This window comes from Fomitopsis serialis (genome assembly GCF_022376445.1).
Source record: "Fomitopsis serialis strain Sig1Antser10 chromosome Unknown B0H18scaffold_137, whole genome shotgun sequence".
Classification (NCBI taxonomy): Eukaryota; Fungi; Basidiomycota; class Agaricomycetes; order Polyporales; family Fomitopsidaceae; genus Fomitopsis; species Fomitopsis serialis.
In genome coordinates, this window is record NW_025955097.1 from 26,673 (window position 1) to 40,714 (window position 14,042).

Genomic DNA, 14,042 nt, shown 5'->3' on the forward strand with positions numbered 1-14,042 from the left:
CCGTGAAGTTCGGAATCGCGCCACGGTGTTTTCCGAGTCGGCAGAAGCCGACTCACTGCAATGTCGTGGCTCCCCAATCTATTTAAGGCCTGAACGTGGCTGACACCGCTACGACCCAGCGATATTCCCATTCCCGACTCGGAGGTCATTCGCCTCTGCGCGACACTGCATTCTAGGAGATTGCGCTCAGACCGTTTGAAAGTCCTTTGAATCATTGCACTGCAAGGCGAAGGTACGTATGTACCAGTCTAAGACATACCATTGCACACAAGCTCGCTCCCCGCAGTTCCTTCTTTAGTGCTATTAGATACCAAGGACTTCGATGGCCTCCATCATGCTGCAGTACGGTGCAGACTCGCTGAATCTCCCTCAAGAACTCTGCGACATGGTCATGGATTTCGCGTGGGACGATATATCTACGCTGCGGGCTTGTAGCTCTGTTTCACGCGCATGGCTTCCTACATGTCGTGGGCACATCTTTTCGTTCCTCAGACTTGGCAGCTCGGAGGCTATCACTGCTTTCCTAGCCGTAGTCTCTTCGGGCGTGATGGATTCGAGCTTCATTCCACACCTCGTCCGCGATCTCTGTGTGGGCGATGACGGGTGCCATCGTTCGGTGTTGCTTGATGCCAGGCTGGTAGACCTACTCAAGTGATTCACATCCGTCGAGATATTACGGCTGGAGCATCTTTCTTTGATGGCCCAAGAATGTTTGCCCGAAGTAGCTGATTCGCTCATACTGCTCGCGCGTAAGGTACGGAAAGGAGTTTTGCATTTACTTGTTGAACAGTGAGCCTGATCATAGTCACATCTGCTAGACTCCTCACTCCCTGCATCTGCACGAACTCTTCTTTGACTACTATGACGACCCGTTGCATCTTTTGTGCTCTTCGCCTCGAAAGCCCTCTGTCTGCATCACAGGGTCGGGATATAGGGCATGTCAACCCCCCGTGTGGATTGGAATTACGCGGATGCCCGTCTATGGAGAAGTCAGTATCGGCGACCTCACGGCCAACTTCGATTCGTACACTCATTTCGTCCTGACTATGCGGCGTGCTTATGTCTTCCGCTGGCCCCTTTCCATGACCGTCGACCGGCTTACTTTCAGCGACGACGAAACCGACCATACCGTGGGATATATAACCAATCCCGCTCAGCTTGGGGCTGACTACATCTCGGTGTTGAATTTGTATCTCGATGACTGTCTCAAACATGCTCTCAATAATGGTTTCCACAACGAGGGTGCGTTCTCCGACCACTTCAATGGTGATGCGGGATATCGACTGACGTGCTCCGAAGATTTTCTCTCGCCTATCACCGTTCTAGACATCCTAAATGTGCAGATCAATGCCCCCAGCATCCTGCATATTACCACCGTATTCTCGGACTTGCTCTGTATCCTGTTACTCCGAGGGATGCTGCCCACACGCCGCATGCATTTCATACTCGACGGACTCGAGCCCGATGATGCCATCCCGACCGTGTGTGTCGATCTAGACTGTGCCCTCTCTGTCCTAGTGAGCGAGAAGCACGTCGAGATTGTCTTCGACGTACAGTGTCCTTCGGATGGTCTTGGAGGCTGGATCGGAGCTATACTGGAATGCTTCCCCACTCTCCTTGCATACAAGACACGCATCGGAATGGTCTGCAGTACGAAATACAGTCCAAAAGGCGAACGGCATCCTGTTGCCCAGCACTGGTGGTCATAACCACGTACGCGAAAGGGTACAATGTCAATTGCACAGGCGCGTATTTCGATATTAAATACACTTGTTGATGTGCTCATCTATGTTGTCAGGTCGTCGCCACAAAAGCGGCTTCTATGTTGGAATTTTGCTGCGTCTGGAACGGCTATCCCCTTGCTATGCCTATGCCTTTGGAAGAATCCAATGCGGTGTACGCCATACGTCTAGATGCCTCATCCGCACACATCATCGGCGAACCTCGGCACCTGTGTCGGCCACAGATAAAAGGGGGTATCAGGGAAACGAACCGTGATTGTTTCATAGCATCGGAAGGTACAAGTACACTCACTACGAGCCTGTTTGCCACCGTCCATACATACGTACACTTGTTCGCGTCGACTCCAAGCTCTTGACTGGATTCAGGCAAAATTTGGATGAGACGGACCTGTTGCCACAGAACAAACATGAGCGAAGGCGCAGAGCGGTTGCAGCCTTACTGTGAGACTGAGGTGAGTACTATACTCAACGAGGACAGGATATGATATGCTCATAGCTTGGGTAAAGTTGTAATGCTGTGCATTGGTCAACGAAACATCGTTACCACCTACTCCATTGCGGAAGCAGCTCCAAGCAAGCCTTGGCCACGCCAGTGTTGCGCTCGCTCTGTCAGCACTACTATAGTACTAGTACTGACGTCACGCCGAGGAATCAGAAGTGTCTCGCGAGTTCAAGTGGCGAAGTCATGTTCGTTGTATGACACACTGGGCTATGCGCGCGATAGTGACTCGTGAGTCTCATGAACACATGCGAAGCGTTGCTCACGACTTGAGGCATCATGACCAGACAGTAGAAGGAAACGGTGGTCGATGTCTCTTGAGGGCGTTGGATGCCGAACTACGCTGCAACCTCAGCCACTGGCACGACCAGCGTATCTGCCGTTGCGACCTTTTTTGTACCTGTATGGCAGATGGTATGGCAACCTCGTATGCGTCTCCAAGCAAGGACCCTTGTTCATGCGGTCCTCCCGATGCCTGCATCCACAGTGGAAGCCCGCACTTTGCAGATAAGTGCGTGTTTTCTTGCACCGCGTTGCCGACCTTATCACTAGACTCGGAGAGACTAGTATATTTGCAAGCACGGACACAATGGCAATGGACGCTTGTCACGATGCTGATCCTCGTCTCGGCAGTGATCTGTGGCGCCTGGATGCCGTACCAGACGGTACCGCGGTATGGTTGGGCACCTCTGTACTTGGTTCTCAGCTTGGAGAGTCAGTACAGCGTAAATACTCACCATCCTTGCAGCGTCTAGTGGACCCTCACAAGCACCTCGGCGCTCTCACGTTACTGTAGGCGTCCACTGGGCATGCCGAGACACCGTCCTCTCTCATCGAACGTAGGCTGGTATGAAAGGCATATAATGCTGAATCATCCCTAGCTACCCATGCAGATATGAATCTCCTCTCGCGCGCAACAGAGCTACTCCATTTCCCTGTCATGGATGTTGCCATGCTGAGCATGCCTTCACCGTCCCTCTGGCTGTACGCCTCGTATAGACACATCATGCTCGTTCACTGGCCCGCGATTCTCTACAACGATTACAATGACGAAGTTCGGCGCCACGTCGACGATGAAAACGAAGCGGCTCTTGGGAAGGACTGGGCTGTCTTCGTAACGCGCTGTCGGGGCCGATGGAGAGTGTTCCTCGGCTGTTCCACCGTATATAACGCGTCCGTCCCGTTCAGCGTTTCTGTCTACCTCGTTGTGCGTGTCCGCTGATTCGTTTGATTGCGTCGTACAGGATCACAATCGGTCTTCTGTCTGCGTTCCCCGGGATCGTCGATATGAGCGTGATATGCGGCATCGTCTGCGTGTTCGCAAGCATGGTGTGCTCGGCTGCAGCCGTGCTATTGCGTACCCACCTCAAAGAATACAAGGACATCAGCCACGGTAAGGTGTGGCTTGCGGTGTGTATCTCGGTCCGCACGCGATCTTCACTTAAGTACTGATCATTTACTGACATCGCAGCATACCGTCAACCAGTCCCGCTGGGCCTCCATCCCCCTTCTGTTTGCCGTCCCTGACGCATGGTTTGTCTGGTACGTCAGGCCTGCTAGCGCGTGGGCGTTTGAGTGACTGGCGTATGCGCAGGGCCTCAATAACGTTCGTCATATACTTTGTCGCGTTCTGTTGGGAGCGCCTCGCCCTGGGGTCCGGCGGGAGTACCCAGCACATTGTGGAAACGCGCTTCCTCGTCGTTGCTGCTACCTTGCTGTCAATGCTGGCAGTGTCGGGTGTCGCACACGTCCTGGCGGTTCTATGGGCGTGTCACCGGCTAGACGCGCGAGTGGCAGCCGCTTTACGACAAGAGCGACATGCGCGAGTCTGATAACAATGGCTGGGTGCGTACGACTGTGTGGTGCCTTTGGCTCTCGTTGAGCCTCATTGATGAACGGCTTGTAGGAAGACGAAGTCAGCTTTGTGTGTAACTGTACTCCCGTTTGTTACTATTGATTTCAATCTCGATGCACGCGATCGTACTGCTAGGCGCATCGAGTCGAGTCGTCTGCATGTCCATAAAGTTCGCCAGATAGGTCGTACTCATGTTTTGAAGTAACTATTAGCGAGTTTGCACTCGCCCGATTTGGACCAGTGTTTCAGGCCTGCTTCGCGCGGCGCAACATTTCTCTTCGCTCCAGTCAACTGCTCGCCACACCATTGTGCAGCCTTGTTCAGCAGGTCCTCGATGAATTGCTCGCTGTCGCTGTCGCTGTGCGCCGAGGCCCTGACATCGTCTCACCTGAGGTGACCGGGGGCTGAATACGCCCATTTGGGAACAATGGCAGGTCGAACAAGACAAGGACGACCAGAGCGCGGGCGTCTAGTGCACAACCATCCTCTCCTCCCTCCCCTCCCCTACGACTCTACACCTGGACGGTCTGCGACGCGATGTCGATGTTCAAGCGCATGACCGACAAGCTCGGGCACCTGCAGGTCTCTTCGCCCAAGCCCGCACACTCACATGCGAACCTAGCCACAGGCGGTACCGCCTCAGCCACCGCCCTCCCATCCTCGCCTGCGTCTTCCTACGCATCCACCTCCAATACCCTCTCGACGTCCGCGTACCCGTATGCGAACGAGTACGGCGCGTATCAGCGCGGAAGCATCTCGACCGAGCGCACATCGCTGAGCGGGTACAGCAACAACAACTCGAACATCCCGAAGCCGGTCCCCGCGGCGACCTCCATTCCGGCCGCGAGCGCAGGTGCAGGCGCAACTGCGCAGAGGAGAGACCGGAACGATAGGGAGGAGAGTATGTACGTTGAGGATGCCCTACCCGCGAGGTTTCTGGCGCTGCGACCAAAAGGCTCGTACCGCCTGGGCGACTTCATCATCCAGAGGACACTCGGGACAGGGAGTTTTGGTCGAGTTCACCTCGGTTCGTGTTTACTCGAGTGTTCAATGTGACCGCGTTGCCAGCGATCTTTCTGGGCCTTGTCTTCGACGTCCATGCCCTTGCGGTGGTGATCTGCGTGTTCCGAGGGCTAATATCTGCATACAGTGCGCTCGAAGCATAACCTGCGCTTCTATGCGGTTAAGGTGATGCTCAAAGAGAAGATCGTGCGGACCAAGCAGGTATCACACACCCGCAACGAGCAACGTATGCTTTGCGCGGTCCAGGTGCGCTATACCCATTCACTCTGCTCACCTTTCACGCGTCGCTGATCCTTGTGTACCCGTGTTCTTCAGCATCCGTTCATCATCAACCTATGGGGGACGTTCCAGGACTCAACAAATCTCTATATGGTCATGGACTTCGTTCCTGGTGGGGAACTCTTCACGCTCTTAAGGAGATCCAATGTGCGTGTCTCATTACACTCGCCAATTACACTACATCTTTTCGTCCTATGCTCTTCCTCCCATTACCTTCTCCAACTTCGTGCGCCTGCGTCGTACTGTCCTTCTATCCCGGGTGTCGTCAACACTCTTCGCGCCGCCCAGCCGCGTCTTCCCTCATGCTTCCTTCCCTACATACCACACAGCGCAGCTGATGCATCAGCAGCGTTTTCCCGACCCAGTAGCCAAATTCTATGCCGCGGAAGTCGCTCTCGCGCTCAACTACCTGCACTCCCTCGACATTATCTACCGCGACCTCAAGCCGGAGAACATCCTCCTCAACTTCGACGGCCACATCAAAATTGCGGACTTCGGGTTCGCGCGATGGTGCGAGACGACCGTCTGGACGCTATGCGGGACACCGGATTATCTAGCGCCAGAGGTAAGTGCAATTTGTGATGCTGCGAGGTTGGCGGGCGGAGCTGTCTCCGTGGTCATCGAGTACTTCATCTGCTCGAGGAGGTGGATGACATGGCTCGAAGCATGCTTGGGCGCGAAGCACATGCATCTCGCCTTAATCTATATACTGCGAGCGGATGCTGATCGGCGCGCATTGTTAGATTATCGGCAACGCGCGCTACAACAAGTCCGTCGACTGGTACGCCCTCGGCGTACTGACGTTCGAGATGCTCTCCGGGCTCCCGCCATTCCACGAGCCCGACATCAGCCCCGTCAAACTGTATGAGAAGATCACCGTCGGTCCCGCGTACATCAAGTGGCCGGACTTCCACCCCAACGCGAAAGACTTGATCTTGAAGGTACGTTGCGCGCATGTGCTCGGAACCTGTCAGCCGCTGACGCGTCTTCGCAGCTCATGGAGGCTGACCCCTCAAAACGATACGGCAACTTGCGCCACGGCGCGGGCGACGTGTTCGCGCACCGGTGGTTCTCCGAAGTCGACTGGGACAAACTCCGCAACCGCGAGATTCAAGCGCCGTACCTTCCGAGGATAAACGGCGACGGTGATGCTAGCGCGTGCGTAGTCCCTCGCCTTCTTCGCTTTGTCAGTGTATTAATCCGGGATGGTGCGTAGGTTCGAGCGGTACCCTGAGATCGATGCGTCGATGCAGTACGGAGCCTTCGGTCCTGATCCCTATGGGGATCAGTTCCCGGATTTCGAATATACTGCCCCATAGTTGTTAGGTGTAGTTAGAATAGCAGTCAAGTGTGTGTATACTTTTCGAATGAACTGTGACTACATTTCAATGCATGACTGTACAAGGATTGACATTACTAGACGAAAATGATATAATGTAAAATGCAGATCATGTTGGAAATGAAATGCCTAGTAATACTTGGGCATAACCTGAGAACCATTATCTTGTACAAAGGAGGGGTGGCTGAGAGCATCATCATAACTGTGCATAGATGATCCTTGAATAAATTGAGGTGGTGGAGAACTGCTTTGCTCCTAATAATCACTCATGTTATGTCATGTAGTTGAATCAGGGCTGTATACTCACTTGTTGCAATTGTTCAATTTGCTCCACCAAGTGGGCAGTCTTGATCCCCAGACATATAGCCCAGGCCTTGAGTTCTAACAAAGTTGGATTGGGCACCTGACTGAGCCATTGTTTGAGGAGTTGTACTTCACATGCTGATAGCAACATCTCAATAATGCAATTAATCTTCAAGTATATGTGAGTTCAACATACCAGCTTGAGCTCTTTTCTGCTGAGATACTTGTTTGTTTTTTCTGAAGGTATGCAACCAATTGGTATGATGTTTGCGAGTGAACCATGGTATTTTCAGGTTCACAAGGGCAGTATACAGCCCCTCGCAATCCTTGGCTGAAGGATTATCATTCTTATGTTGTTCTTCAAACTCTGTACAGAATATTCAGCTACTCAGTCATAAAATTCTGAGACACTGATCTGTGGCAGGACAGCTTCCAAGTGAGCTATCCTGCTACCAATCACTGCCTGTGACATGTCACTATTGTAACAAGAAGAATGGGAACGAACCACGACGAAGCTGCTCACCCTCAGGTGGCATTTGTGGATGCCCTCGAGTCGAGGCTGCATGAGTGGAAGATGTGGACACTTGGGACATGATAGGTACAGAGGTTTGGGGGGAAATTGAGCACAAGAAGTGCATATATTATATATATTGGGCTGTTGCATGATGTGTAGATCATTACATGTCGAGTGACACATAAATCATGCACAAGAAGCCGAGGCTAGGCGAGCACTTGCCATATACAGGCACTCTCGGGCATTGCCTGACGACCTCGCTGCTTAACTGTGGGAAATTGATCAGAGCAACCTACTATAATGGGGCAGAATCTCGGCTGGAGCTGCTGAACATCCCAGTCGGCCACCAATGCATTGAACAACAAGGGCTGCATCTTTCTGGCAAAACACATGTGTGTTGCATTGAACTTGATTGGAGCTACCAAATGGTATACTTACCATGGGCAATGGTCGAGAGATTTGCTTCCGACTCAACTGGCAAAGTTGCCTAACAAGGCAGAGTAGCAAGCCCAATTAGTAAGCAAGTGCCTTTCTGGGAAAGAGCCCAAGAGGCCGCGAGACATGATGCTCCTCTGTTCATCTTTTGCTTGTCAACCAACATACATGGCACAAGAATAGGCTATGCTATGCCTGTATGTCTTAGACATTGGGCTCAATCATGTGGAGATGGGACATGATGAGTTGTGCAGCTCAAGTCCCACCTTTTTGTCAAAGGCGAGACTTGGGCTGCCCAAGCTCCGAACTGTTGCATCTCCCCTCCGAGATATGCTCATACTGCTCCGAGTCAAGGCAATTCCTCAAAGCTTTTGCTAATCATACCGAGAATCGGCTTTCAAAACACCATTCGGCATGCATGCCCACAGTCGATCCGAGTCGGTGATTCGGCGCCGCCTTTCGACAGCGAGTTCAAGCCGATCAGCTTGTACAAGCAGATTTAGAGAGTCGCGGCTTCTGACAACATACTGAATATGATGATGCCAACACTCAAACAGGCTATACATTCACCGTAAGATAGTCGCAGACTGCAAAGAGAACTTGAAGCAATCTGGTTAGAGGCGAACCATACACTACGCGGCGGACAGAAAATTTTTGACTCAAAGGCCACTGTAGGCCGCTCAGGGCGGCGCGCAGGCTTGAAGACGCCGGACGACCACTTGAGCGCACTCGGAGGGGCCGCGCGACAAAAGCGAACTCAAAGAAAGGCATGTAGACCTCACAGATTGAAGGCGGTAAAGGTAAAGATGGACCGCGTTGATATGGGCGGAAGGAACCTGGGCGGCGGAAGGAAGAGGCGGCGGAGGGAGCGGGCGGAAGGAAGGTTCACTGGCGGAAGGAAGGTTAACGGGCGGAAGGAACGAGAGGAGCATTGCAGAGCACTACGAGGTAAGGTGGACTGCGATGGTAAAGCGGAGGGGACGTGCGAACCAGAGCGAACCAGAAGCAAGGCCGACTACAGAGAGGCGAGAGGCGATTGCAAGGCGGCGGAGGGAACCAGTTGCAACAGCAGACCGGAAGGAAGGCAGACTGCGCATAGGGACCGCAAGCAGAGGCGCATCGCGAGGAGACAGTTTACAAAGAGCGGCAGTCCGCAAGACGTCGACGGAGGATCGAGAGGCGGACTGTTTACCGCAGAGTCAGAGCGGAAGGGCCACGAAACCAGCCGCTACCCGCGCTGTTCCGCCCAGGGACTCAGAGCTTAGCATCAAGACGCGAACACATTGAAACATTGCTGAGCCATAGTACACTATGCTACACTACTAATCTGTCCTGCCATCCGAGCATGCGTCCGCCGACCGACTCGGACTCCCCGCGCACCGCCGGCGGCCGACCCCGTCTACTCGCTATACCGATCCTCCTCGGTGCTCCCCTGCATCGTCTCGATGACCCTCCGCACGCGCTCGTACACCGCGAACACGATCGCCTGGCCGGGCGCAACGCGGAGCACGCGCGGCGTGATGCCCTTGTAGAACGACCGGAAGCCTTCTTGCGCCCACATGTCACGCGCGATCGCCGCGACGCGCTCGAAGGCGCTTGTCCCCGGGACGGCCGTCGCTTTTTGCAAGCCTGCGCCGGATCAACGTGAGTCAACGAGAAGTGCGCACGGGGAATGGAGGCGGGGAATGGAGCGGTACGTACGCGTCTTGATAGTATCGATCGGCGCGTTCGAGAAGGGGCCCATCGCGCCGGAAACGAGGCCGATGAGCATGTGTTGGTAGGACGGCAATTCTTGCAGGTCTGGCTGCTTTGCCAACGCGAACTTCTTCAGCTCTTGGTACGTCGTGAAGTTCGCTCCTACACCCCGTGAACGTGCGCATTAGTCACCGCAGCGAAGCTCACTCGACGGGAGTGATCCGAGCATGCGACTCACCCTGATTCGTCGCCTGCCGAAGGGCGGTCAAGGACACTCCGCGATATAGAGCGCTGAAGCCTTCCTCCCTGACGATCTTGTATACGGCGTGGCCTGCGTTCCGGTACATCGGCTGCTCAAGAGGATCCGCAAGCGAATGGGATTGTGCTTGCAGTCGGATCTTCACGACCTCCATCGGCGTCACTACAAATACCGCCTCTGTCGTGCCGGCACCCAACCCAGCTAGATGAACGGTATGTCAGTCGCACTCATCTCTATGGAACGCAAGAGGAACGGCGATGACTCACCCAAGAAGATGCTACCGAGGTTCGTAACGCCTGTTTCTTTGTTTGCGAGCATTCCCTTGTATGCCTCGAAACTCGCAAAGCGGATGGCCATCTTGGGCACAATTCCCGACAGTACCGCACCGAGACCTTTGTACAGCGCGAGTGGTGTCTCGCGTTTGACGATCATCGCCCCGGTGGCTATGAAGCCGCGAGGTTTCGTCTGTGAGATGCCGGTCAGCACAGAATGCCATCGTAGCGAGACACCTGTTTGCAGGCGCTCATTCGCGCTTGCCTACGGCAAAGCAGGGATGTATGCGTTGTATGACGTCATGGCCTGTACCGTCACGTCCGTACAACAGGGCACAGAATCACGCGCTCGTGTCTGTTGCGTTCGTGCGCCGGCATCACTAGCGGGACAGGTCACTCACGCCTGGTGCTTTGCCCGACCGCGACAGCTGCATCCGGACCTTGATGGTGTCTAATGGTTGGCAACATATCTAGTCTACGCTCGTCAGCCATTACACGCGTGAAGAGCGCATGACTCACCGCCTCCATCGCGCCCGCCATACCGCCCGCCGTGAGCTGGATGGCAAACCCTACGGGTTTCTTCGGGTCCGTCGCCTTCGACATGCTGGTATAGGAAGTGCGGAAGTGACTGTGTTCTGCGTGTTACGAGGCAGGGGAAAGCGAATGAGGGTATCTGGAACGCGTCGTCGTCAGCTTGCAGAGTCGCGTCGGGGAAGATGGGTGCTCACCGATGTCGGGCAGTGGCGAAGCGGTATAAGGGCGTTGTGGCTGCACGCCGCGGGCGCGGGCGAGAGCCTTTTAGCGGATACTTGCAATGGCGCAGCTCGCTGTCACGGAGTCATGGGTCGCGCATTCAAACATGCGGGGTTAGACATGTGAATCTTCAATGCGCCTGCCAGACCCCAACCAGGCCCTGGCGGCGATCGCCCAGGGCAGGGCGCAAGCAGAGGAAGACGTACGGTTCCGAAAGACGTCCGAACGACGACGTTTCGGCCGCGCAAGACCGCTGGGAGGTGCTCCGCACTCACCGCACATGTTTTCGCGAAGACGTCGCGTCTCCGCCCGCTCAGGAGGCGGTAGTGGATCCTCCGCACCCGCCCCGCATCTTCGCCCGGCTCTTCCCGCTCTTACCCCGCGTTGTGGTGATCACCAGGTCGCTGTGTCCGCCGGTAATCATGGTCTCCGCGTCCGGGGTAGTGGGGGGGTCGAGGCACCGGTATGGCGGTAGCCGGTGCTAACGGACGAGACGATGAGCGTTACGGTTCGCCGCCTACATAGGGTTTGCCTGCAGAGAGCCTTGTAAACGTTTCTGAGCCAAGCGGTGGCATCAACTTGTTATTTGCGACAAACGAAGGTTTAGATGAGCGAGAGCTTGTAAGCAGCGCACTGAGGGTAAGAAACTTAGAAAGCGCGATCGCCTCCGCTTGCAGGGGCGTGGGACTTGTACAGTACCGAAACAAGACGTGCGGCCTTGGAACCTGCTTGGACGTACTGCCTGGAGTCTCTGGAACCGGCTTTGCAGCTTTGGTACCTGCTTGGACATTTTCTTCTGTAGGCAGACTCTAAACACGACCTCTTTGAGTGGTGAGGACGGTCGCATGTGAGCTTGGACGGTAATTACCAGTGAAGGAGGCAGAGTCCGTAGCGTTGGACTTACAGCACGTAAATAAGTACTAGCTCGATGTCGGCGGCGACAACTGTCTTGACTTCAGAAACGGCGTGTGGACTGTCGTTGCTCGCAGCTCAGACTTCTTCGGATTCGCAAGGGTCTAGGGCATGTTTGTCAACGTAAATCGTATACAGTTGGAGTTTTCCTATGTATAATAACCCTTTAAACCTACGGAGACAGTCCAGCCATGGACGTGGGCTGCTCGGCGTAGAGAGGATAAACGACTTTCGTTCAAGCTGAACCGGCGCTAAACCCTTCGTCGAGTGTGTTGAATGCGTGCACGCGAACTTCGTCTGGCGCTTCCGCCACCAACCCTGGTCCAACGCCCTCCGAGTCTGGTTCTCCTCATCCTCCCGCACTGGCGGTTTTCAGCTCGCCGCGAGTGTCCTCACCGAAGGGAATGCCTATTACGACTGACTGTATTGGCCAGCCTCAGACCAGCTTCGCCGGGCCTATAGATCAACGGACACTCTCGAGTACTATGACACTCGAGGCTGTATGCGTCCCTGCGTTTGCTTGTGGCACTGGCGGTGGGCTGCGTAAGCAGTACTTGCAGGTAAGTGCTGTGCGTCCCTCCAGAGCGCGGGCAACTTGAAGCAACGTTAACCGGGATATATGCAGGTGAGATGCTATTCCAAGGTAGTTTGTGACGGATAGGTCACTCGCGGGGCGTGTCGGTCAGCGCATGGGCGAATGTACCTCACTTGAGTGTGGGCAGAGAGGCGCATCGGGATCAGCCCGCAGCACTGCGACGTGCACCGAGTCACGAAGCACGCCCCTTACCGAGGATGCATGGAGGGTTGGGCGCACGCTGCGTGGGAGGCGAACACGACACGACGAGAGAAAGAAGGGCACGGTGAGTATCAGGCAATGAAGAAGTGTTACAAGGTGAGGATGTGGCTCGTCTCGTTGTCCACGCGCTCACGAACGGCCGATCGCCCGACTTGAACCCGTTCGCTGGATCCAGAAATGGGTCTTTCCAAAGTCGCCGTGATGGATAGCATCCAAAATGACCTCATTGGACACTATGCTGGTACTGACGATACCTGCCGCTCGTGCTTCACCAGAACATGCTCAGCAGACCTGACAGCACCCTCTCCAGATGTTGCATGGCATCCTCGGATATCATATAGCATTTCATATGTGTGAGCGCATACTCGTTCGTAGTCTGTACTTCATGACCTGAGCCATTCGAATATTCATATCGTCAACATCATCCCAACTGCAACAGCTGTCGTGCCCATCCAACCTACCACTGGTAGGTGCATAGCAGACGCTCCAGCCACCTTTAAGTTCCCCGTCGGCTTCGTCGGCAATGTCGTAGTCGTCGTGAACTCCGTGTTCGTGAACGAAGTAGCATCACCCTGGACCACCCTCGCTTCAAACGTCCGGTTCAGCAAAAAAGTCTGTGTCGAGAACGGTGCGGGACCGCAGTACGACTCATTTGCCTGCACCGGGTTGGAAGATATTGTGTACATGAAGTTCCACACGACGGTGTACGTGCCGGTGTCATGAGCGATGGCACAGCCAGAGTAGCCTGTGCCAGGGTAGGAACCACACGACCCGAGCCCGGTGTTGTTATCGGTGTTCACCCCGACCCTCCCGACGTTTGTCCCATTCGGTGCAAGCATACTGATGTTCACGGCCTCGATGAACCCTGGGCAGCACGGGTGTCATGAGTCGCAACGGCGCTGGGAAGCACGCGACGTACCGTAGTATCGCGTCTCGTCTACGGGCTCTGCCCACCCGAAGCACACGGTTGAGTTCACTTGCACTTGGCTAGGTGGCACGAGGAGTGTGAGCTTGTCCGGCGGAGAAGCTGTGTATACAACGAAAGGAAAGGCCAAGAGACAGTATAGGAGCGGCGCGAAAGGTCACATTATCGGTGAGAATGTGAGGGTGAACGGGATGTGTGAGCGGGGCTGGAACCATGAGAGGGTCTCAGCTGCTGTTCGTTGAAGGGTAGCTAGTACAATGATAAGTTATGGTGGACTGCCTCTACTTATATAGAGTCGCGTATATAGCACTCGCGTCAATGGGACAGACAGACAATGCCGCGACATCATACATATGTACCAAAGTCACGGTCTCCATCATTCAAAGACAGGTCTTGGCCTGCCAACAATGACAGCTTCGGGGCGTGTGCACTGCCATGTGC

The 14,042-nt window shown here is 54.6% G+C and overlaps 6 protein-coding genes across 6 annotated transcripts; 4 read left to right on the forward strand and 2 right to left on the reverse strand.

Moving 5' to 3' along the window:
* Positions 1–322: 322 nt before the first annotated feature.
* On the forward strand, positions 323–1,397 carry B0H18DRAFT_1215531 (uncharacterized protein; the record flags this gene model as incomplete). The annotated part of the gene is made up of 4 exons (XM_048036643.1): positions 323–616; positions 671–754; positions 819–1,242; positions 1,300–1,397. Coding segments are annotated over 4 exons (900 nt in total), but the record flags the coding sequence as incomplete, so codon positions are not given.
* Positions 1,398–3,116: 1,719 nt separating this feature from the next.
* B0H18DRAFT_1041685 (uncharacterized protein) lies at positions 3,117–3,597 on the forward strand (the record flags this gene model as incomplete). The annotated part of the gene is made up of 2 exons (XM_048030594.1): positions 3,117–3,414; positions 3,486–3,597. Coding segments are annotated over exons 1-2 (369 nt in total), but the record flags the coding sequence as incomplete, so codon positions are not given.
* A 785-nt stretch (positions 3,598–4,382) lies between these two features.
* B0H18DRAFT_1041687 (kinase-like domain-containing protein) lies at positions 4,383–6,844 on the forward strand. Its single transcript, XM_048030595.1, is given in 8 exon segments — positions 4,383–4,475; positions 4,486–5,123; positions 5,247–5,365; positions 5,435–5,545; positions 5,748–5,963; positions 6,142–6,339; positions 6,393–6,556; positions 6,615–6,844. The coding sequence occupies 7 exon segments, from the start codon at positions 4,640–4,642 to the stop codon at positions 6,715–6,717; spliced, it is 1,395 nt and encodes a 464-aa protein (XP_047887112.1). The 5' UTR covers positions 4,383–4,475; positions 4,486–4,639; the 3' UTR covers positions 6,718–6,844.
* Positions 6,845–9,388: 2,544 nt separating this feature from the next.
* B0H18DRAFT_885925 (mitochondrial carrier) lies at positions 9,389–10,818 on the reverse strand (the record flags this gene model as incomplete). The annotated part of the gene is made up of 6 exons (XM_048041092.1): positions 9,389–9,618; positions 9,691–9,846; positions 9,923–10,144; positions 10,210–10,408; positions 10,617–10,685; positions 10,735–10,818. 6 exons carry the CDS (start codon positions 10,816–10,818, stop codon positions 9,389–9,391), a joined length of 960 nt encoding a protein of 319 aa, XP_047887113.1.
* A 1,262-nt stretch (positions 10,819–12,080) lies between these two features.
* On the forward strand, positions 12,081–13,081 carry B0H18DRAFT_1041708 (uncharacterized protein). The gene is made up of 4 exons (XM_048030596.1): positions 12,081–12,262; positions 12,315–12,423; positions 12,603–12,772; positions 12,852–13,081. The coding sequence occupies exons 1-3, from the start codon at positions 12,157–12,159 to the stop codon at positions 12,742–12,744; spliced, it is 357 nt and encodes a 118-aa protein (XP_047887114.1). The 5' UTR covers positions 12,081–12,156; the 3' UTR covers positions 12,745–12,772; positions 12,852–13,081.
* On the reverse strand, positions 12,827–13,862 carry B0H18DRAFT_1041712 (uncharacterized protein). Its single transcript, XM_048030597.1, has 2 exons — positions 12,943–13,862; positions 12,827–12,884 (listed from the first exon to the last, which is right to left on the reverse strand). The coding sequence occupies exon 1, from the start codon at positions 13,513–13,515 to the stop codon at positions 13,084–13,086; it is 432 nt and encodes a 143-aa protein (XP_047887115.1). The 5' UTR covers positions 13,516–13,862; the 3' UTR covers positions 12,827–12,884; positions 12,943–13,083.
* Between the last annotated feature and the right edge of the window lie 180 nt (positions 13,863–14,042).